We start from the raw sequence: 22,482 nt of genomic DNA, 5'->3' as shown, positions 1-22,482 counted from the left end.
CATTTAATGAATTAGGAAGAAGTAAAATAGTTTGTACATTGTGAATAACTTGTGTTTTGGGTTGTTTTACTTTTTGTGTTTTAGGTTGTTTTATTTTGTGTTCGTCAGTTTATACGTTAATAGAGAAAACCTTGAACAAAGAATTTTAAAATATGCACCTTTTTTATCTACTTCACTGACGAAGAGATTCCAGATAATTGGGTTGTTGTTTCTTTTTTTAAAAAAACATACTGTTTATAGTGTATTACTATATTCTTAACAATGAGCATAGATTCAGGATAAATTTTTTATTACTTGAAAAATTTTATTTTCATAAGACTGTTCACAATCAGTTTATATATTAGTGTCTTTCTTGGCATTCTGTCCACCTTTAAAAACAGGAAACACGTTCCTCAGAAGGTTGAAATATTAAACCAAGAAACAAAATGAATGAAGTTTTTGCTCTTGAGTATTTCCTAGCCAGATGTTTATATACAGTTACATAGAAGACTTAATCTAATTCAGATTTATTACTCAACCATATACAATTTCAGTATAAAATAAAGGGGCAGTGGGTTATAGGGAACAAAGATTATGGAAAACATACATGATAGAAAAATTTGGTCCTTGGGAATATTGTCAATTAAATTTAATATTGAATGCAAGCATTTTATTCCTTTAAAATTTTTTTTTAAACTTAACAGTCTACATCTGCATCAGCAGCTGCATCTCCATTTCAATCTACATGGTATAGTGAATCTGAGATAACTCAGGGTGCACGCTCAAGATCACAAAACCAGCTACGGGATCATGATTCAAAAAGACCTAAACTTTCCTGTACAAACTGTACATCTACCTCAGCTGGGAGAAATGTTGGACATGGTTTAAATGCAGTATCAGGTAAGAATTAAATTTATCTAAGGGTTACACCATGTGTATTTTGGACTAAAGCTCTTTTCCCGAGACCTGGTATATATTAGGCAAATAGAGCCAGTGGAGTTTCCAACATCCTCCTTTACTAGTTAATTAGTGCTGGAATTAAAATTAACTAGAATAGCCGAAAATGTATGGCGATCAAATTGGTAAAAGTGACATGTATTCCTCTGTTGTTATAGGAGGTAAATTTTTTGTTAGTAGGAAAGCCAATTTTTCTGAAGTGGACAATTATATTCAAAGCACATCTTCTATATCTTCTTTAGCTATAAAAGCCTAATATGCAAAGTGTCCCCTCGGGAGTTTGACCGACCAGGAGTTCGATCGCTTGCTGTGATGTGCACTGACCACAAGGGGGCGGCACGGAACGAAGGGAGGCCCCGGCTGGCAGCCAGCAGTTGCTAGGGCCACTAACCATGCACGAATTTTGTGCACCGGGCTTTTTAGTCTTTTATAAATGAGAAACGTGGTATATATTGTTTAGAAAATATGAAAATTCTTTATTTAAAAAATAGTTGGTGGTATTCCACTAGTTTTATGGTAGGAATCAGAAAGCCATGATTTTAGCCCTCTAATTAGATGTTGGCATTGTACAAGTCACTTAACCATTTAGATGGTTTATTTGTAAAGCTTTATGCTTGGTATTTTCGTACTCAGACATATTTGTTGTACAAATTGAAAAGATCTTTTGTTGAGATGTTAGGAGGCTCCCTCCTCACTTATACTCTTCAAATGAAACACTATCCAATGCCTAAAATCGTTTTAAGGTGGTACAAAACTTGTGGTGACAGGATTGGATATAAAATTCTTAAAATGCGTATGTATTACCAAATAAATTAGTGTAAGCAATTTCTTTATATATTTTTTTAAAACATGTTTTTATTGATTTTTAGGAAAGGAAGGGAGGGGGTAGAGAGAACCATCTAGGTGAGAGAAAAATCAATCAGCTGCCTCCTGCATGCCCCCCTACTGGTGATCAAGCCAAGACTTGAGCAGGATAGAGTTTAGTGTTAGAGAAGAATGTGTTTTAATAGGAAGTAATTTTGTAAGTGATGAGTTCATTTAGTGAATAATTTTGTTTTGCTAAATTTTTAATATATTTTTATTGATTTCAGAGAGGAAGGGAGAGGGATAGATGGAAACGTCAGTGATGATAGAATCATTGATCCACTTGCTGCTTCCTGCACCCCTACTGGGGATTGAGCCTGCAGCCCAGGCATGTGCCCTGACCTGGAATGGAACAATGACCTCCTGGTTCATAGCTTGACACTGAGCCATACCAGCCACGCTGTTTTGCTAAATTTTACTTCTGATTACAACTGTGTAACTATGGGGATTTCTGTAATAAATTACAACCTCCCTGTGTAGTACGGAAGATTTTTTTCTTTTTGTCATTAGAAACCTTAAAAGCTCTCTCTGAATTAAAACTTCTTTGATTATTTTAAGATTCTTGGAGACATAGTCAAGTTCCCAGATCTTCATCAGTGGTACTTGGATCATTTGGAAGTGACTTAATGAGAGAGAGGAGAGATTTAGAAAGGAGAGCAGATTCCTCCATTAGTAATTTTATGGACTATAGTCACCGAAGTAGTGATTTCACAACTTCATCGTGTATGTATAAACTGTATTGTTACATATAACTTAATCTGATAATGTTGTTTTCCTCTTTATATCACTAAATTACAGTACAAAAGAATAAATGAAGTGAATTTTATGGAAATTTTAAAAAAGTTTAATGTTTCCTAGTACCTTATTTGTTGGCTTTTAAAAATGTAAACAGTTTAAAAGTGCATGAATATCCAGATTCTATGTGCCGATAAATGTTTTACTTGCTCTTTTAAGAACATATGTGCCATGAATTATACTAAACAATTCTTGTATATTCCAGTATAATTTGCCTTATGTAATGTAATAAGTAACCAATTTTAGTTAAATTCTAAACTAACTAAAGTTTGAAATCACCATTTTAAGACAATTTAAAATTACCTTAATTTAACACAAATGTGCCTTTGTTTTCTTTTACCCACACTGTCAGTGCACATAAGCTTGAGCTTTTTAAACATAAGTACCATAAAACAATAATATTAAGTAACTGAAGACAAAAAGTGCTGATGAAGTAGACAAATATAGCAGGCAAAAGTGGAGCTTGATTTACGTAGAATATACATTTGTTTCTAAAGGTTAAGTGTATTTTAAATGATCGTATTGGGGCATATCTTTCCTTTATTTAAGACAAATGAAAACATCTTTTTATTTGCTTGGCTTTGAATGGATGACCTTTAGTAGATAGTATCAATAGGTTCTAGATTTGGGAATATAAAAGTACTGGGTAGAATAGATTTATCCACTAACAGTTTCTCTTTTCCTGAGGCTGCATGTATTAGCGCAGTAGTAATCTAGCTTTTAAGTTAGGTGTATGGGTAAGCATTCTTTATAAAGGAATGCTATAGATTTTCTCATCCCTATGAAATTTAGAACCACCAGTGGTGTACTTTTAAAATTTTAGATGTCAGGACTTTATTCTGACTCATAGCTCTCAGCCAGTATTAAAAAGCAAAGGTATTTTAGAAGAGTAACCAGGGATAAGAATCACTGCTGTTACATTGAGGATGGGGCGGGGGGCGGCGACGACGACGGGGGTGAGGAGGGGGTGGAAACACTTTTAGCTGTTAGCAGAGTTTGCCGTAAAATTACAAGGGTGATAATACCTATATGAAATAACCATTATGCTTTCTGCAGAGTAAGAAAAATCTCCCAAACACTGTTTCCTAGGCTTATTTTGCTTTTGTTTGTTTTGGTTTTGGTATTTTTAATTAAAAAAAAATCTTTATTGTTGAAAGTATTATTTGTCCCCCATTTCCCCCCATTGATCCTTCTAGCCCACCCCCACCTCGTGTTTTTATTTGTTACAAGAGTTGTTTACATTGACTTATTTGGCACATTTAAAATTCCTTATTTGTTTAAATGTTAGATACTCTACCATATCAATTTCTGATCAGCAGATTCAGCTGTTTTACATTCATCAAGTTGGTAGATTGATGTTTGCCTTTCGTAAGCTCTCATTTCTTTTTAGATTCTGTATAAAGTATAATATTGACTTTATATAAAAGTGCTAGATTTCACCAAATGTATAGAAAGAGAAGCACATTTATGGTTTTTTTCTGTAATAATAGTTAAGCTGTGTAGTTATAATGTAGCAGTATTCAGTTTCAAACCAGTGTTTCATTTTGGCAGTAATTAGTCATTAATAAATGCAAGTTTTATTAGTAGTCAATTTATTTCATGTAATTAGCTATTTTTCCTTTCTTTCAAAAACAGATGTTCAAGACAGAGTTCCTTCTTCATATTCACAGGGAGCAAGACCAAAAGAGAACTCAGTGAGCACTTTACAACTGAATACATCATCCACAAACCAACAAATGCCTTCTGAACGCCAGACTGTACTGTGCTCTAGGGATTCTAGTAGAAATTCTGTAAGATCAAATTTTTCTCCAAGAGAATTGGAGTCTCTCCAAAGCAATACACAGCCTGGATTTTCTTATATTTCAAATAGAGGTGAAACCTCAACCATAAGCAATTCAGATAGGATTGGTTCATCTCAAAGATCATTTCAAGAATCTTCTGACAATGAAGGTAGACGTACTACAAGGAGATTGCTGTCACGTATAGCTTCTAGCATGTCATCTACTTTTTTTTCACGAAGGTCTAGTCAGGAATCCTTAAATACAAGATCATTGAGCTCTGAAAATTCATATGTTTCTCCAAGAATTTCTTCACAGTCTCGTAATGCAGCATCAACTTCTGACGTTCTTGATAATAGGGCATCTGAAGCTTCTCAGGGATTTCGATTTCTTAGGCGAAGATGGGGTTTGTCATCTCAAAATCATAGCACTGAGCCAGATTCAGAAAATTTTAACCAAGAATCTGAAGGTAGAAATACAGGACCCTGGTTATCTTCCTCACTTAGAAATAGATGCACACCTTTGTTCTCTAGAAGGAGGCGAGAGGGACGAGATGAATCTTCAAGGATATCAACTTCTGATACACAATCTCGATCTCATATTTTTAGAAGAGAATCAAATGAAGTGGTTCACCTGGAAGCACAGAGTGATCACATTGGGGCTGCTGCCAACAGATCACAAACACCTGCAGCATCGAGCAGTGCTGCTACAGGTGGCTCCATGTCAGATTCGGCTCGCAGTGGAAGAAACACAGGAATGACAGGGATCCTTCCTGGTTCCTTGTTTCGATTTGCAGTCCCCCCAACACTTGGAAGTAATTTGACCGATAATGTCATGATCACTGTAGATATTATTCCTTCAGGTTGGAGTTCATCTGGTGGCAAAAGTGATAAAACTAAAAGTGCACCTTCAAGAGACCCAGAAAAACTGCAGAAAATAAAAGAGAGGTAAATTTAAATACCTGTCTTAATCCCATAAAGCAAGGGCAGATTAGAGAAAAAAAGTATTTCTAAAATTTTAGGCTTCTTGTAACATTAATATCTAAAATTTGTTCCCTTGGGCCCTGGCTGGTTTGACTCAGTGCATAGAGTGTCGGCCTGGGGACTGAAAGGTCCCAGGTTCAATTCTGGTCAAGGGCACATGTCTGGGTTTTGTGGGCTCGATCCCCAGTTGGGGACGTGCAGGAGGCAACCAGTCAATGATTCTCTCTCAACATTGATGTTTCTATCTCCCTCTCCTTTCCTCTCTAAAATCAATAAAAATAAAATAGAATTTGTTCCCTTGAAATTTATAATAAGATGTTAGCATTGATGTTACCTCTTAAAGGTAGAATGGGTGAGAATTAATAATGGAAGTAGGCACTAAGGTGTCTACTACATGAAGAAATAATCTAAAGATTATTTTTAAACAGGTTTGGATACAGAAGCACACAAAGATAAAAATGTTAATCTCTTACACTAGTCCTTGGTAGAATAGTGCAAAATTGGATTCGTAAGGAGACCCAAGTGGTTATGGATTATTAAGATGATTTATTTACTATTTGTTTGTAATTCTCACCTTTTAAACATAAAAGTATTTACACATATTTTTAATTTTGTTTTTGAAGTTCCAAGTATATACTGTATATTCTTTATTTGATAGACCAGTTTAAATTTTAGACTTTTAAAGAATCTGTATACTAATCTTTTGTACAGTTGAAGTTTGCTTTAAAATGTCTGGTAAAAGTGGAAAGGTGAAAGATCAGAGATTATAGAACCAATTGGATTATTAATTTTATCATATTTTTCCATCTAGTAAAGTAATTTTAATGAAATGGGATAGGGTAGTACATATAAAATATAGGAAGAAAAGACTGTAAAGCTAAGGTTATAGAGTGTTTTGTTGTTTTTTGTTCATAAAGGCCTAATGTAATTTAATTTGGGGGGAACATAGCTTTTACTATCATTTTAAATAAATTTTTTTGTACTTTTAAGAAGAAATACATTCAACTCTAATTCTGGGGATAAAGGGAACTTCACACGCTTTCTGAGATGTTGGGCGTTAGGCTACTATATTCCATTTTTCCTTATAAAGGACAAATTATACTATGTGACTCTTCCTGCTTTTAAAATTTCTGATTTTTCCTTTCTTGGAGAAAGATTTACTCTCTGCCCTGATAGTATTAGTTTAACATTATTGTAGCAGCTCCCTCTGATTGTAAGCTGTCTACTGAGGAATGTAGTTATCACTATTACAGCTATTATAACTAATAGTTATAAATATTTCATGTGCCCAAGTAAGGTTAATTTGAGTGCAGTGATGTAAGCAGCAGGTTAATTTTTTTTTTTCTTTCTTTCTTTTTTTTATTATTAGTTAAGGTATTACAAATGTGTCCTCATCCCCCCATTAACCCCTAACCTCCCCCCCACACACAAACTCATGCTCCCATCCGCCTGTTGTCCATGTCCATGGTTTGGCTTATATACATGTATACAAGTCCTTCGGTTGATCTCTTCCCCCCACCCCCGCCCTCCCCTACTTTCCTTCTGGGGATTGACAGCCTGATCGCTGTTTCTCAGTCTTTGGGTCTGTCCCTTTTCATCAGTCTATGTTGTTCTCTATAATCCACAAATGAGTGAGATCATGTGGTACTTATCCCTCTCTGACTGGCTTATTTCACTTAGCATAATGCTCTCCAGTTCCATCCATGCTGTTGCAAAAGGCAAGAGTTCCTTTTTTTTTTTTTTACCGCAGCATAGTATTCCATTGTGTATATGTACCACAGTTTTCTAATCCACTCATCTGCTGATGGGCACTTAGGCTGTTTCCAAATCTTAGCTATGGTGAATTGAAGCAGCAGGTTAATTTAATGTTTTCCAGAGAAACAAGCTGGCACCATCCTCTCTGGTTGGTTTTACAAAATTTGTTGGTTATTTTGCCATAGAATTTGTGTGTGTGTAACCCTTTATTATACGTTTTGCTCATGAGGATTTTAAGGCACTACATTTAAATTATAGTAGTTCCCTCTTACCTGTGCGTTCACTTTTTGTGGTTTTAGTTATTTGTGTTCCGAAAATATTAAATGGAAAATTCCAGAAGTAAATAATTCATAAATTTTATATTGTATGCTTTTCTGAGTATCATGATGAAATCTCATTCCACCTGGCTCTGTCCTGTTTATGATGTGGTTCATTCCTTTGTCCAGCTTGTCCACCCTGTACAAACAGTACAATAAGATACTTTGAGAGAGAGACCACATTCACATTACTTTTATTACAGTATATTATTGTTATCACTCTGTTTCATTAGTTGTTAATCTTTTATTGTGCCTAATTTATAAATTAAACTATGTTCTAGATATGTGTGTGTAGGAAAAACATAATATATATAGGGTTTGGAATTGGAGATCTTGATATGTACCCCTTGAATATTGGGGGGTGGGGAAGCTACTATAATAAGAGTGCAAAAAAATTGAATCTCCCAAGTAAAGAATAATTAAAACAATGAGCTGTAGAAATTTAAATCTAAAGGTAAAACAAAAATTTATGCTTGAAGTCATACCTCTGGTTAAACCAGGGCATGAAAGTTACCTAGCAGCTGTATACCTATTCCTCTTTCCACACATCTACTAGTATTGCTAAATTTATTGTGAACCAATATAATCCAGATTTTATTTCAATAATAGCATTCAGTATAATCAATTTACTGAATACCTCTTTCATGCTAGCAGTGGGCTAAGCCAATAGGGATTTTAACAAAAAATTAATTTATTATACAGCTATTATTCTACATTTAAGTTATTCTGCATGTCAGCCTATTAAGTAGAGTACATAGGTTAATGGAAACGGCTCCACATTTAAAAGCCTACCAAAGAGGATTTACTAACATAATATTGCTGGGGATGGGATAAATGGAGAATTTTTAAATCTATTTTGTTTTTTCTGTAATGTAATACAAAAAGCTTATCAGTTTGAACATATGTTTTTCTGACAATATGTAAATGAGAAGTCACTAGTCTGTATTTCTTCAAGGCATTCAGGTTGTTTTAAAAGGTTTTGGAGAGATTGGGGGGGGGGGGTAGGATTGAAGTCTATGATACTACAGAAATTAAAATCTCTCAGGGGTACTGTAAAGTGACTGAAAAATATGTAACTTAAACTGTAGTACCAAAGACAAAATTACTTAAATCATTTGAAGATAAGTAATAGGATAGTTTATTTTATTTACCTTTAAAATATTTATTTTAATTTCCATAGTTAAGGTTTTTCATGGTGGTTGCTGTTTATTGTTACTGTTGTTTTTTCCTAATCAGAGAAAGAGTAGAAATAAAAGAAAGATATTGTATGGGATTATATATGACTGGAAATGACCAATCAGGATTAGCTTTGATAGCTGTGTTTAGGAAATCTGCCTTATTTTCCAGCCTCCTTTTAGAGGACTCTGAAGAAGAAGAAGGTGACTTATGTAGAATTTGTCAGATGGCAGCTGCATCATCATCTAACTTGCTAATAGAGCCATGCAAGTGCACAGGAAGTTTGCAGTATGTCCATCAAGAGTGTATGAAAAAGTGGTTACAGGCGAAAATTAACTCTGGTAAGATTTAACCTTTTTGTGTATTTTGTTTTCACAATTTTTCCAAGAGATGTATGCATGAATGCATATTAATTAACAAATCATTACAATTTATTGTCAAATTTATATTCTTACCAAAGTGTCTTGATCATTTTTTGAAGCAAAAACATTAAAGCGCATTAGTCTTGTATCATAACTTCAATTTATACTACTATTTTTAATATTCCATTTACGCAGTAGACAATTTACTTCAGAGTTATAATACAACTATAATTTGTTATTGCTAGGTAACCATTATATCATGTAAGATCCTTTTGAAAAGATTTGTTTCTAATGCTGTTGTCTAATGTTGTGCAGAAATAATGTTACTGTAGAGACTCATTTGTTTCTTAAGTGCCTGTTGTGAAACTAGGCACAGTTCTATATGTGAGGTATAAAGTGATAAACAAGGCAGAGGAGGTACTTGCTTTATGGGGTAATATTGCGTGTTAAAGGAATGACTTGTTGAGGTGATGAACAAAGAAGAGCCAGCTAATCCAGAATGAGGGCAAGAGCATTCCAGCAGAGGGAACAATTAGTGCAAAGATTTTAAAGTGGCAGTGACTTAGAACTGAATGAAGCTTGCTTGGAGTATAATTAGTGGGCAAGGAAAGGGGTGATACAGTTGAAATAAGAGAGATTAGCAGAGGCTAGCTCATTTAAGACTTCAGAAGCTAATGTCTGAAGTTAGATTTTTATCTTAATTATGAGGGAAAGCCACTGAAGGGCAGGAGAGTGAAATGATCTTTTATTTTGGCTGCGTTGTGGAGGCTGGATTTTAGGGGGACAAGAGTAGCAGCAGGGAAGCCAGCCATTAATCTATTGTGGCAACTAACCAGAAATCTGTCTTATTATAAGAGAGAGGTGGTGATGGAGGTGGTACAAATAGGTGTGTGTGTGTGTATTTTGGAGGCAGAGTCTGTAAGACTTGCCGGTGGATTGGATGTAGTGGAGTGAAGGAAAAAACAATTAGGAAGCCCATATTTTTGTCATGAGCTGCTAAGTAAATGGTAGGTTCATTTACTAAAATAAAGAAGACTGAATTGAATAAATTTGGGAAAGGAAATCAAGAGTTCTGTTTTGAAAATATATATTAACCAGATGGAAATGTCAACTGGGCAGCTTGCTAAACAAGCTGGATATTTCACAGGGTATTAGCACTGGAAATTATAATTTTGAGAATCATAAGCACAACGTAATATTTTTAGTATTGGGATTAAATTAGGTCATTTAGAATAAGAGCATATATCAAAGAAATTGGCCCAGGACAGAACCTTGGGACACCCAAACGTTTAGTGGGAGCAGAGAAGGAGATTTGAGGAGTGCTCTCAGTCTAGTAAGAAAAAAAAACTTAAAAAAGAGAGTGTTGTGCAAGCCAAGAAAAGGAAGTGTTTTAAGGAGAGTGTAATCAAGCCTGTCAAATATACTGCCAAGAGATACAAACAAAGAAATGACAGTTGGATTTGGTGGCATGAATGTCCTTTGTAGCTTGTCTCTGGAGTGCTGGGGTCATAAGCATGATTAGATTGTATTGAGGAGAGAGAGAGAAAGATGGGATCCAGGGCACAAGTCAAGTAGTTAGCCTTTAATAGGAATAAAGGTACTTAAAAAAATTACAAGAAGGCTAGTCTAGATATGGATGTTGATCAGTTGTTTAGGTGAGAAGATGCTTGGATTGCTATATAATTGCTTCTATTTTCTTAGTTAAGGGAGATAAAGGTCTTCAGATGGTTAGGGGACAGTTTTAGAGATTTTGATGTGTGGGGGAAATACCATTCTAAGGTGTTTTTAGGGAAGTATCAGTTTCATAAAAATCAGTGGCCATGAATATGATTCCCAAGTGAGATAGATACATGTAATTTTATTATTTTTTCCCATTGATTTTTTTTACTTTATTTTTTATTTATCTTTATTATTGAAAGTATTACAGATGTCCGTCTGCCCCCCCCCCCCTCCCGCATTGACACACTGCAGCCTGCACCAGCCCCTCCAGGCCTTCACCACACTATTGTCTGCGTCCATGGGCTATGCACATATAAGTTCCCCAGTTAATCTTTCCCCTCTGCCCCTAAGCCCTGCCTTTCCTCTGAGATTTGTCAGTCTGTTCCCATGCTTCTATGTCTCTGTATCTATTTTGTTCATTAGAGTCCACAAATGAGTGAGATCATGTGATACTGATCTTTCTCTGACTGGCTTATTTCACTGAGCATAATACTCTCCAGGTTCCTCCAGGTTGTCTCAAAGGGTGTAAGAGAGCCTTCTTTTTTTACAACTGCATAGTTTTCCATGGTGTAAATGTACCACAGCTTTTTTATCCACTCATCTACAGATGGCCACTTGGGCTGTTTCTAGATCTTAGCTATTGTAAATTAATGCTCCTATGAACATAGGGGTGCATACATTCTTTCTGATTGGTGTTTCTGGTTTCTTAGCAGTGGGATCACTGGGTCAAATGGCAGTTCCATTTTTAATATTTTGAGGCAATTCCATACTGTTTTCCATAGTGGCTGTCCCAGTCTGCATTCCCTCCAGCAGTGCACGAGGGTTCCCTTCTCTCCACATCCTTGCCAGGACTTGTCATTTGTTAATTGTTGATGATAGCATTCTAACAGGTGTGACATGATACCTTATTAGCATTTTAATTTGCGTCTCATGATTAGTGACTTTGATAATTAGTGATGTTTTTCATATGTCTCTTGGCCATCTGTGTGTCCACTTTGGAGAAGTATCTACTTCCTTTACCCATTTTTTAATTGGATTGTTTGTCTTTTGTAAAGTTTTATGAATTCTTTATATTTTGGAAGTTAACCCCTTATCAGATGTATCATTGGCAAATGTTTTCCAATGAAATGGGTTCCTTTTTCATTTTTTTGATGGTTTCTTTTGCTGTGCAGAAAGGAGTTTTATATTTTGATGTAGTCCCATTTGTTTATTTTTTGTTTTTTAAAATATATTTTAAAAATTGATTTCAGAGAGGAAAGGAGAGAAAAAGAGATAGAAACATCAATGATGAAAGGGAATCAATGATTGGCTACCCCCTGCACACCCCACACTGGGGATCAAACCCACAACCCAGGCTTATGCCCTGACCAGGAATCAAACCATGTCCTCCTGGTTCATAGGTCAATGCTCAACCACTGAGCCACAATGGCTGGGCCCATTTGTTTATTTTCTCCTTAGTTTCCCTTACCCTAGGACAGCGGCTGGCAAACTCATTAGTCAACAGAGCCAAATATCAACAGTACAACGATTGAAATTTCTTTTGAGAGCCAAATTTTTTAAACTTAAACTATATAGGTAGGTACATTGTTATTAACTTAATTAGGGTACTCCTAGGCTGGCCTTTGCTAAAAACGTCCTCAATCTGAGGTGTCGATCTCAGTGAACATACCCCCACTTCTTCTAACGCCACTTCTTCAAAATAGACTCGCCCAGGTCAAAAACCGACTTCTGCGCATGGTCCATGAAGTTTCAATCACACTGTACGTGTGCGCCCTCCCGTGGTATTTTGTGGAAGAGCCATACTCAAGGGGCCAAAGAGCCGCATGTGGCCTGTGAGCCACGGTTTGCCGACCACTGCCCTAGGAGGTGTATCGACAAACGTATTGCTACGAGAGATGGCTGAGATTTTGCTGCCTATGGTTTCTTCTAAGATTTTTATGGTTTCACGACTTAGATTTAAGCCTTTTATCCATTTTTAGTTTATTCTAGTATAAATTGATGGTCTAATTTCATTATTTTGCATGTATCTGTTCAATTTTCCCAACACCACTTATTGAAGTGTCTGTCTACTCCATTATATGCTCTTGCCTCCTTGTCAAATATTAATTGAGCATACTGGTTTAGGTTGAGTTCTGGGGTCTTTATTCTGTTCCAGTGATCTATATGCCTGTTCTTGTGCCAGTACCAGGTTGTTTTAAGTACAGTGGCCTGTGATATAACTTGATATCTGGTATTGTGATCCCTGCAACTTTATTCTTTCTCAAGGTTTGCTGTGGCTATTTAGATAGTCTTTTTTTGGTTCTATATGAATTTTTGAAGTGTTTGTTCTAGATCTATGAAATTTGCCATTGGTATTTTAATAGGGATTGCATTGAATATATAGATTGCTTTGGGTAGTATGGACATTTTAATGATGTTGATTCTACCAACTCATGAACATGTTATATTCAGAAGCAGTTTTTAGTTGCTTGGCTACAGCCATAGATTTGAGTTCAGTGGGGTTGGGATCTTTTTTCTTTCTTCTTCTTTTTTTTTTAATATGTTTTGAGAGAGAGAGGAAGGGTGAGGGTGAGAAATATTAATCAGCTGCCTCCTGGGAATGTGCCCTGCCAAGAATTGAACTGGCCACCTTTTGGTGCATGGGACAATTGTAACCAACTGAGCCACAGCAGCCAGGGCAGGGTTGGGATCTTTACCGGCAAATATGATGAAGGCAAGGGTATTTGTAAGGCCATAATTGTGTTTATGGTAATTAAAATCAGGAGGGGTTAAGTACATCAGAAAATGGATAGTGAGAAAATGGTAGGATCAATCTTTGAGTCTCATTGCCATTGAAGAGAATTACCAGATTAGGTGAGTTAGAATGAGAAATTGTAGATACGCAGGAGGAAAGGATGCTTAAAATAGAGATATAGGGTTAGTGCAGTAAACTGATGACAGGGCCAAGGTTATGACCATACAGTAGGTAGTTGTGGTAGGGAAAGGTAATATTGGAAGCAGGGATGTTGAGGAAGTCAGAGTCAGAAGTAAATGGTCTATGTGGATGTTGAAATAGCCAGGAATAAGTTGGTAAAGGCAAGGGGAGAGAGAGAAAATGAGAATGAGCGAATGCGCGTGCAGGTATTCAAGTCATTAATGAAGGAGGAGGGACTTGGAGGTTCAGAACAGAAATTGGGGGTCTCTTTCCCACTTTCCTGGTGTTGCGGTACAAGGGGCTTGTTAGGTAGAATAAAGCTGCAGAAGAGGCAGGGGGCACTGTGGTTCAGGCATGGAGTTGAATAGATTATTCAAAAAGATTAGTTATTAGCAGAATTTACCATGAGTACCAGAGAACATAGTGAAGTGATGACTGCTAGGGTGAGAAAGATGGGACATTAGGCCAGATTAATAAATGTATGTGATTGTGTGCAGTTGAATGTCTGATAGTGATACCTTGGAGACATAGGCAAATAGGTTTTGAGGTATGATAGCTTTAATTTTAATAATCTGCTGGAGGATTCAGGTAACCTGTTGAAGCTGGAGATTGAGACTACTTGAAAACTTTTTTCCTGAAGCCAGGTGGTAAAGGTCTTCTTTGTGTGGGGGGGGGTCTTATTTTTTTCTTTTAAGCTTGCCTGATTCCAAAGGATGGACCATTTCAGCTATAGCCTCCTCTTGGCTGTATGGTGTTAACGACAGCCTCATAGGCTTTATTAATTAGTCACTGTGCTGGAGTGTTGCTAAGATTAAATGAGTGCTCAGCATGGTTTTTGGCACTTAGTAAAGGCCTAGAACTAGTCCCAAAATGAAAAACAATTTGACTCGCTTTCTAATACATTTGCAATGAGATTGTTAGTGTTGTATATGTAGGAAAACACATAATACAGTGTATTGTTTAAGAACATTGGCTTTTTGAAGTTAGATGAACCTAGATTGGAATGATAGCTCCAACACTTAACTATAGGATCTTGAGTAAGTTTTCTTAATATTTGTTCTCAACCCTGGTTACCGATCAAAGTTACCCATTAAAGTTTTATAAAATACGGATTCCTTAGATCCACTCCTGAAAGTTATTATAAGCAGATTTGAGGTGTGTCTTCAGTTCCATCATAACTATAACTGAGTAATACTTCCCTCGTATGATTATTGTGAAGGTCACATGAAATGATGTTTATAAATAGTTCCTCACAGTACTGGGCACATGGTAAATACTCAAATGGGATATATAAGGTTATTAGTACTTTTTAAGATAAGTACTTTTTTTTATAATATATTTTATTGATTTTTTACAGAGAGGACGGGAGAGGGATAGAGAGTTAGAAACATCAATGAGCGAGAAACATCGATCAGCTGCCTCCTGCACACCCCCTACTGGGGATGTGCCCGCAGCCAAGGTGCATGCCCTTGACCGGAATCGAACCTGGGACCCTTCAGTCTGCAGGCTGACGCTCTATCCACTGAGCCAAACCGGTTAGGGCAAGATAAGTACTTTTAAGAAATGGTCAAATAAATATAAGTATCTCAAGGACTGAGCCTTTCTGATAAATTTTCACAAGACTTTCTTATATTTATTATAAAGACCCCATCGGGTAGGAGATTCATTCTGGTAGAGAGTGATATAAACATGCATTAAGCAGTTGCTACAAAGATGAATAAATGAAGTTTAGTGCAAATTTAGGCAAATGTCAGGGCCTACTGGAATGTGGTAGGAAATAATGGTGAAAGAATGGGTTAAAGAATGTAGGGATAAATGGGTTCCTCCTAGCTGGGTATGGCCTTTTGAACACCTTCTGTAAGTTATTTATTCCATAGAAGAGAAAAATGAAGCCTTAAGAGGTGAAGTAATTTGTATTGAGTGATCTCCAAGATCCATATTTGATAATCATCATAGTTTTCCTGCTTCTGAATCAGAGAGTAGTTTTAAGAAATTCCTCATACAAGAAAACCTTTTAAATGTTTTTCAGGTTCTTTATATTCTCTATCAGGTCACATTATGGACTTAACCTGATTTTAGTTCAGTGGTACAGTTAGAGTGACTATCTTATGTAATTTGATTGAAGCATATTTTTGAGACAATATAAACAACTTATTACTACATCAGAATAGCATTCAGTTTCCTTTTAGCTATTTTCTAGAGAATGCATGTAAGTTACTACTGCTTTCTTGGACTTCATGCCAAATTTTATTACTTAAAGAATTGTTATTAAATAGCACTAATTCTAAGTTTTATGAGCTCTTTGTAGACAGGGGTACTAGTTATTCTTTTTCTGAATCTCCAAAACCTGTAATATTGCACATAACAAGCACTCAACATGCTAGTTGAATAGAATTTAAATATACCCTGTTACTCATGTGTCTTCCTTTAATTTTCAGAACTTTTTTTTCAACTTAAAGCCCTATCTAAAAGTAAATACAGTGGGGAAAGTGGCTTTATGTTTAACTAGACAAGACTGCTACCTACTAAATTGGAACCAGAAGCTTAAGAGTAATCAAATGTTGAATGCATATGAGACAAAAGGAGCTTTTTTTAAAAAAAAAATTGTGGTTAAAAAAAAATAAATAATAAATAAATATATATATATATAGAGAGAGAGAGTAAAATTTTCCCTTTTAAACGTTAAGAGTACAATTCAGTGACATTGTGTGCATCCAGAATTTTGTGTGGTCATCACCATTATCTGTTTGCAAAACTTTTTTATCACTGCAAACAAACTTTCCATTAAGCAATAATGCCCTCCTCCTCCCCACCACAATCTCTGATAACTTCTGATTTACTTTCTCTCTGAATTTGCCTATTCTACACATTTCATATAAATGGGATAATGAGGTATTTATCCTTTTTGTACCTACCTTATTTTGCTTAGCATAATGTTTTCAAGATTCATCTATGTTGTGGCATGTATCAGGACTCCATTCCTTTTATGATAGAAAGGAGCTGTTTTGATCTGGACAAAATGGCTTTCTTTCCCCCCTCCCTCACCTAAGGAGGGCACATTCCTTAAACCATGAAAGGTCTTAGGTATATATTGTCACGTCAAAGATACTGGTCTGGGTATATGCAACTAGTTGTTCGAGATACTATGTTATTAAACACTAGTAGCCCTGAGCACGAATCCCTGCACTAGTAGCTCACTGCCGTCCTCCTGTAGCTCCCCCCTCCTCCCTACCCCATCTCATAGCTTGCTGCCCTGTCCCCTCCTGTAGCTCTCTGCCTCCTGCCCCACCCTCCTGCTGATCCGTGATCCAGTCATTACATGGCCGGTCGTTACGCATCAAGGTGTAAAAACCATTTGCATATTACATCTTTATTATATAGGATTGTTTTAATGCCATCTTGCCGATGTACTTAAGCGTGAAGGAGGAAGTGCAGATGGCATTCCATTATCAGCTTCCCGGGATCAGTAATGTATGAGTATCTAGCAGAAAAAAAACAACAGGTATATAAATAATGGGTGGAGGCTTAAATACCAGAGTAGGACCTGACACACATTCTAGGTATTGCTGATTGCTATTTTAGGAGATATGACTAATTTACAGCAGTAATCCAATCTACCTTCTTCCCTCCCTCCCTTTCAATTTTCTATATCCTAAGCTTAAAACTTATAAGGAAAATGTTTTGTGGAGCCATAGCAAAGCTAAGGTTCACTTGTAATGTACTATTTCACCAGGTTCTTCCTTAGAGGCTGTGACTACCTGTGAACTCTGTAAGGAGAAGTTACAGCTCAACCTGGAGGACTTTGACGTCCATGAACTGCACAGAGCTCATGCAAATGAACAAGTTAGTATATTTTCCCTCGTTGGTAAGTGTCTCTTCTATGTTTAAAGGACAACTCTTGAAGAAAAGATTAAAACATGGTCAGAAAACCGGCATTAAAATAATAAAAATAGTAATAATTTCTTAATATAATTCTGTTACTGCATTAGGGATTATAATTTTATAATTTTTCTTTTATTTTTCTCATAACTTTCTGTCACTGAAAGGTAAATAACCAAGTCACAGGTTTTAAATTTATGTAGATAAAATATATCCTATGTTTTCTAAATAAACCTGAAAATAATAAAAGCTTGGGAAAGTGATCCCTAAGTAGTGCCCCAGATATCTCAGTTACGAATGCCTCTTGAGTGCTGGAACATGATTAAAACAACAAACCCTGGATTTGCTTCATATTTCTGCTATTTCTGTATTTTTTATGTTAGAATAGTTTTTATATGCATATCTGACCACATGTTCTTAGTATCATTGTTCCCTCTGCCCTCCCCATTTCTGTTTCCAACTTACATTGAACAAGTTATTTTATGGAATTTTTTATTCCAAGTTCACATAGTTGTTTTCCTTTAGTATTTGTACCATTATAGTCTAGCTGTTATTTATATAATGAATACCAGGGCTTGTTTGATCATAATACATTTTTCAAATATTTTCTTCTCATTTCTCGGATTCTTTTGGTATGTGTTGATAACTCCTGTTTCCCAATAATTTTGATCACTAATTTTGTTTCTTAAAGAGCTTTACATTTTTAAATGTTGAGATGCTTAAATTATACAGTTAGAATGAAAAGCTCACTTCTTAAGGGAAAATTTGGGAGGTGGAGGTGGAGATTATTAGGATGATCCTAGAGCCAAGTGAGCTTAGGATATTTGTTATTAAGAGAGATTTGATGGTGAGAAAATTCATGAATCCTTAAAAAACACTTTTTAAATGAAAGGGTAATGGACCCCTTGCCCCTTTATTTTATTGACACAAAGTTGAGATAACATAAAAACCACTTAAATTGAACAATTCAGTGGTTATCCATACATTTGCATTGTGCCACCACCACCTCTATCTACTTCCAACCATTTTCATCTCTTCAAAAGAAAATCCTGTACCCATTAAGCAGTTTCTCCCCTTTACCCCCTTTTCCACATCCCCTGGAAACAACCGGTCTTATGTTCTATTTCTGTGGAGTTCTCTGTTCTGCATATTTCATATAAACGGAATAATGTGGTATGTGGTTTCTTGTGGACACTACTTTTAAATGTGGGAATAAATGGATACCCCTGAAAATCTGATTAAAACCATGAACACTTCTTATAAAATATACATAGACATAAAATCTGTATATAAGTTATGGGATTCCCAAGTTTCTTGAAGCTAATTGCTTAGATCCAGGTTAAAAAAATCAATGATCTAGTGCAGTGGTTGCCAACCTTTTGGACTTCACAAGGACCACCAGTGTTCCTCAGACCACCACTCATCTAGTGAATGAAACATTAGGCAGCTGTAGTACAGATGTTACTCCAATAGTAATTAGTTATTCTCTAATGAGTCGGTTGTCCAAAAAAAATACCACTTAAGCAAGAAATTTTCTTAAATCCCCAAAGGAGTCTCTCTAGACACCTGAGCATTGGTACTTTAAAGAATGGTAGAAGAGTATGGAAAGATGGAGTAATGCAAAGAAATATTTTTTTATTCTCAAAATGTGAATAGGTTACAAAGGATGGTTTTCTCCTGCCATTCTTCCTTCTCTAAGTACTCCATCGTGTCTCTTAAAGGTGGTGTTTGGCTTTTCAGTTAATCCAGGAATGTTTTTACTGTTCTCCAATGATTTTAATGATCCACATCTTAAGTAATTTGTAAGTGTTGGGAAATAGGTGGAGTCATTGCTAAGAAAGCTTCCTGGCTTTAACTTCTTTGTTCTTTGTGAATTATGGATTCTGGTGGCCTGATAACTACCCCCATTTTAAGTGATTAGTTTAATATTAATACAGTTTAGTATTTCATTATCCAGTGGCTTCATTTTTTTCAAGGTACTAACCATTAACATTTTTAAAATCTTATGGGTATATAATTTTCTTGTAAGGTAAAAGTAATTAAGTAATTAAAGAAGCATTTAATAAATCAACTTTGACTTTTTTTTAGTACTCTAGAATCTGATAACTTGCTGAAGTTGGTACTAATAAGGTATAGTTCTTAACTTGCAGATTAGTTAATTACCAAAATGGCACAGCTTACAGATAGCTTGCTGTATAAAAACTACAGGACAGTTCAGATTTTAAAAACACTATATGATTTGTAGTTTTAGCTTCAAAACAATAGAACAGTTTGGAATCAAAGAATTATTTGAGTAACAGTTACTCTATTTCCTTTTTTAGTTTATTCTTTTAATTACCGTTGCCTTTAAATTAATTGTATTACCTAAGAATCATGTGACCTATCAGAGTAGGTTTTAGTTATATAGTATATATTGAGTTAGCTGTAGATGAAGTGAAAATTTTTAAGTAAATATTTAGTCATTTGTGCAGTGAAAGTGCATATGAGCTTTATAAAGAACCAGATTCATTCTATAATCATATGACTTAAAAGTCCCACTTTTATATAAACCATTACATAAAGGAAGACTGTATGAGACTAAAGAGGCTATTCACACACCTATTCGGACTCATTATTTGGCATTAGTAAAATTTTATGATGTTATGAAGGGTGGCCCTTTATTTCCTGTTTTAATAAGATGGCACCATATCTCTTACTAGGAGCTACACATGAATGAATATATTTCCTCTAGTTTATCAGTGTACTATGACTATCAGTCTCAAGTTTACTAATTTTTCATTCTCCATTTTCTTTTTCTTTTGTTTGCTTCTCTTTTGAAGGCTGAGTATGAGTTTATCAGCTCTGGTCTCTACCTAGTTGTGTTATTGCACTTGTGCGAACAAAGCTTTTCTGATATGATGGGAAATACAAGTGAACCAAGCACACGGGTCCGAGTAAGTAATGTTGGAGGGGGGTGGTTTGGAGGGTGTGATGTACCAGGTGTTTGTTTTGGAAAGCAGATTGTTTTATATGCTCATATTCTATTTCCTTTGAGGACTTCTTGTGTTAAAATGTCTCTTAAAAATAAAGTAGATTTAATAGAAATTGCTATCTTCTATATTAAGCAGCCTAATTTTCTCATAAAGCTATTTTAGAGAAGTAATTTTCTAGCTCATAAAGGTAATTGGAATATATTTCAGTGAAAAACAGAATTGGAAACACTAAGGGGAAAATGTTCTCTTTTTAATTGAGGGGAGAGGAGGATGACTTAGAAATATAACTTAGAAATCTGAACTCCAAAAACCAAGTGAGAACAGGAAATTAACCTCAATTTTTTTGTTACTGTCATGTAAAAGCTTACCAATGTACTAATTTTCAAGTGAGTCCATAATGCAAACTATTTTAGATACGGACTATTTGGTATTTGCTCTGTACACTATTACATTAACTTAACACTTAAGCTAGCTGTTAGTTAGGTAGTCATAAATGATAACAGTTTGCCTCAGTGTACCAGAGGAAATTTGTATGCTGCTACCTTGTTCATTTTGTGTAGCAGAGGCTAGGGCCACCTACATCTCATTACTGTAATTATCTGAACACTTCATATCTTTAAATGCGTTCATAAACATATCCTTTAACCTTTTTTATATAAGTGTTCATTTTAGTGACAAAAATTTAACAATTTATGGTATTTTTTAAATTATAAAAATGTAATGTATATTATTATACATTGGTAAAACATTTTTCTGTAACAATCATATGCACATTATTATACCTGTGAGCCAGTTGACAGATTATCATCATTGAGGAAAAGAGAATAAACTGTCTTAAGACCATCCAGAATTTGAGCAAAGATCTCTTGATTTCTTAGTATTTTAGAAATCATAGTACTACCTAAATCTAGTTAATGCCATAAAATGACTTCTTTCTTAAGAATGAATAAACCGTATAAGTCTAATAAGTTCTATTGAATTCATGCCTTTTTAAAAAGCTGTAGTCAAATTAATATTCAAGTGCAAGTCATTTTTATGATTTTTAAAAAAATATAGAATCAAGTGCAATACTTCAAGTTGTCACATTTACGTAATATTCTTGTTTTAATTTTCTAAATTGACCACTAAAATTGAATTCATGAGTCCAAATTCTAAAGTTTTTATTTTTTTCATAATTGTTGCGTTAACATTTATGCAAGAGAAATGTTATTTGATACAAATTCTGTATTTGCTACCAATTTCTACATGCTCAATACATGATTAATTTATGATTTATAAAAAATTTAAAAACAATATCCTTAAGCTTAGTAATTTTTGATGTGGGTCGAGAAAGACCCTCCTATTTAAAGGCTTAAAAATGGTGTTTGACTTTTTAAATAGAAATGAAAATCCTAAACTGAATCTCTCTTCAGATCCATTTGCAACATTTCAACTACTGTATTTTTTTCTGCATTGTTTCTAGTTTATTAACCTTGCAAGAACTCTTCAGGCACATATGGAAGATCTCGAAAGTAGGTGGAATTCCCCCTCCCCAGACTTGTTGAATTTACTGTTGCAAATTAAACTCACAGAGCAAAGCCTTAAGTATATACTCTATCAAATTAGAGCTTCATTTATAGCCTTAATACCATTGATTTGGGAAAGACGGCTGGGCATCTGACATTAGGATTTTTAAAACGTATTTTTTTAAATGGTACTAATTTTAAAGTACAGAAGGATCTACTTTTAACCATCAGTGTATTACGTCTATTAAATAAAATTTTGTTTGTGATCACTTTAATTTTCACACTTAAGACGTTTGACTACTAATCAAACGACACTTTTTAATCTTTTAGATTTTTGTGTTTGTGCATGAAATTTTGTTATTCAGCTTTGTTAGATCATAAAAGATTTTCCTGGGTTTATATATAGTTGTAAGAAAATAGGGGTAAAAGAGCGCTAATTCTGAATCCATAACAGAAGCCATAGTGGTGGGTTAGTTCCTTTTTTGTTTGTTTTGCTCCTTGTTCAGGTCCTCATGGACATTTTTAGA

General features: G+C 35.1%; 1 protein-coding gene across 10 annotated transcripts in view; it reads left to right on the top strand.

Annotated features, from left to right (window-relative positions):
- MARCHF7 (membrane associated ring-CH-type finger 7) overlaps positions 1-22,482 on the top strand; it is a 43,912-nt gene that overhangs the window by 18,532 nt on the left and 2,898 nt on the right. For 3 of the 10 annotated variants that reach the window (XM_036318594.1, XM_036318600.1, XM_036318593.1), the window contains exons 3-9: positions 684-879; positions 2,359-2,523; positions 4,231-5,320; positions 8,776-8,945; positions 17,333-17,442; positions 20,298-20,411; positions 21,913-21,961. In XM_036318594.1, coding sequence (XP_036174487.1) covers positions 684-879; positions 2,359-2,523; positions 4,231-5,320; positions 8,776-8,945; positions 17,333-17,442; positions 20,298-20,411; positions 21,913-21,961 — 1,894 coding nt within the window. Of the gene's footprint in view, positions 1-683; positions 880-2,358; positions 2,524-4,230; positions 5,321-8,775; positions 8,946-17,332; positions 17,465-20,297; positions 20,412-21,912; positions 21,962-22,482 lie in introns of those variants that run through there. The other 7 variants (XR_004969129.1, XR_004969128.1, XM_036318595.1 and 4 more) reach the window with 4 other exon arrangements.

This window comes from Myotis myotis, unplaced genomic scaffold (assembly GCF_014108235.1).
Source record: "Myotis myotis isolate mMyoMyo1 unplaced genomic scaffold, mMyoMyo1.p scaffold_m19_p_8, whole genome shotgun sequence".
NCBI classification, from domain to species: domain Eukaryota; kingdom Metazoa; phylum Chordata; class Mammalia; order Chiroptera; family Vespertilionidae; genus Myotis; species Myotis myotis.
This window is presented reverse-complemented; position numbering and strand designations above follow the sequence as displayed.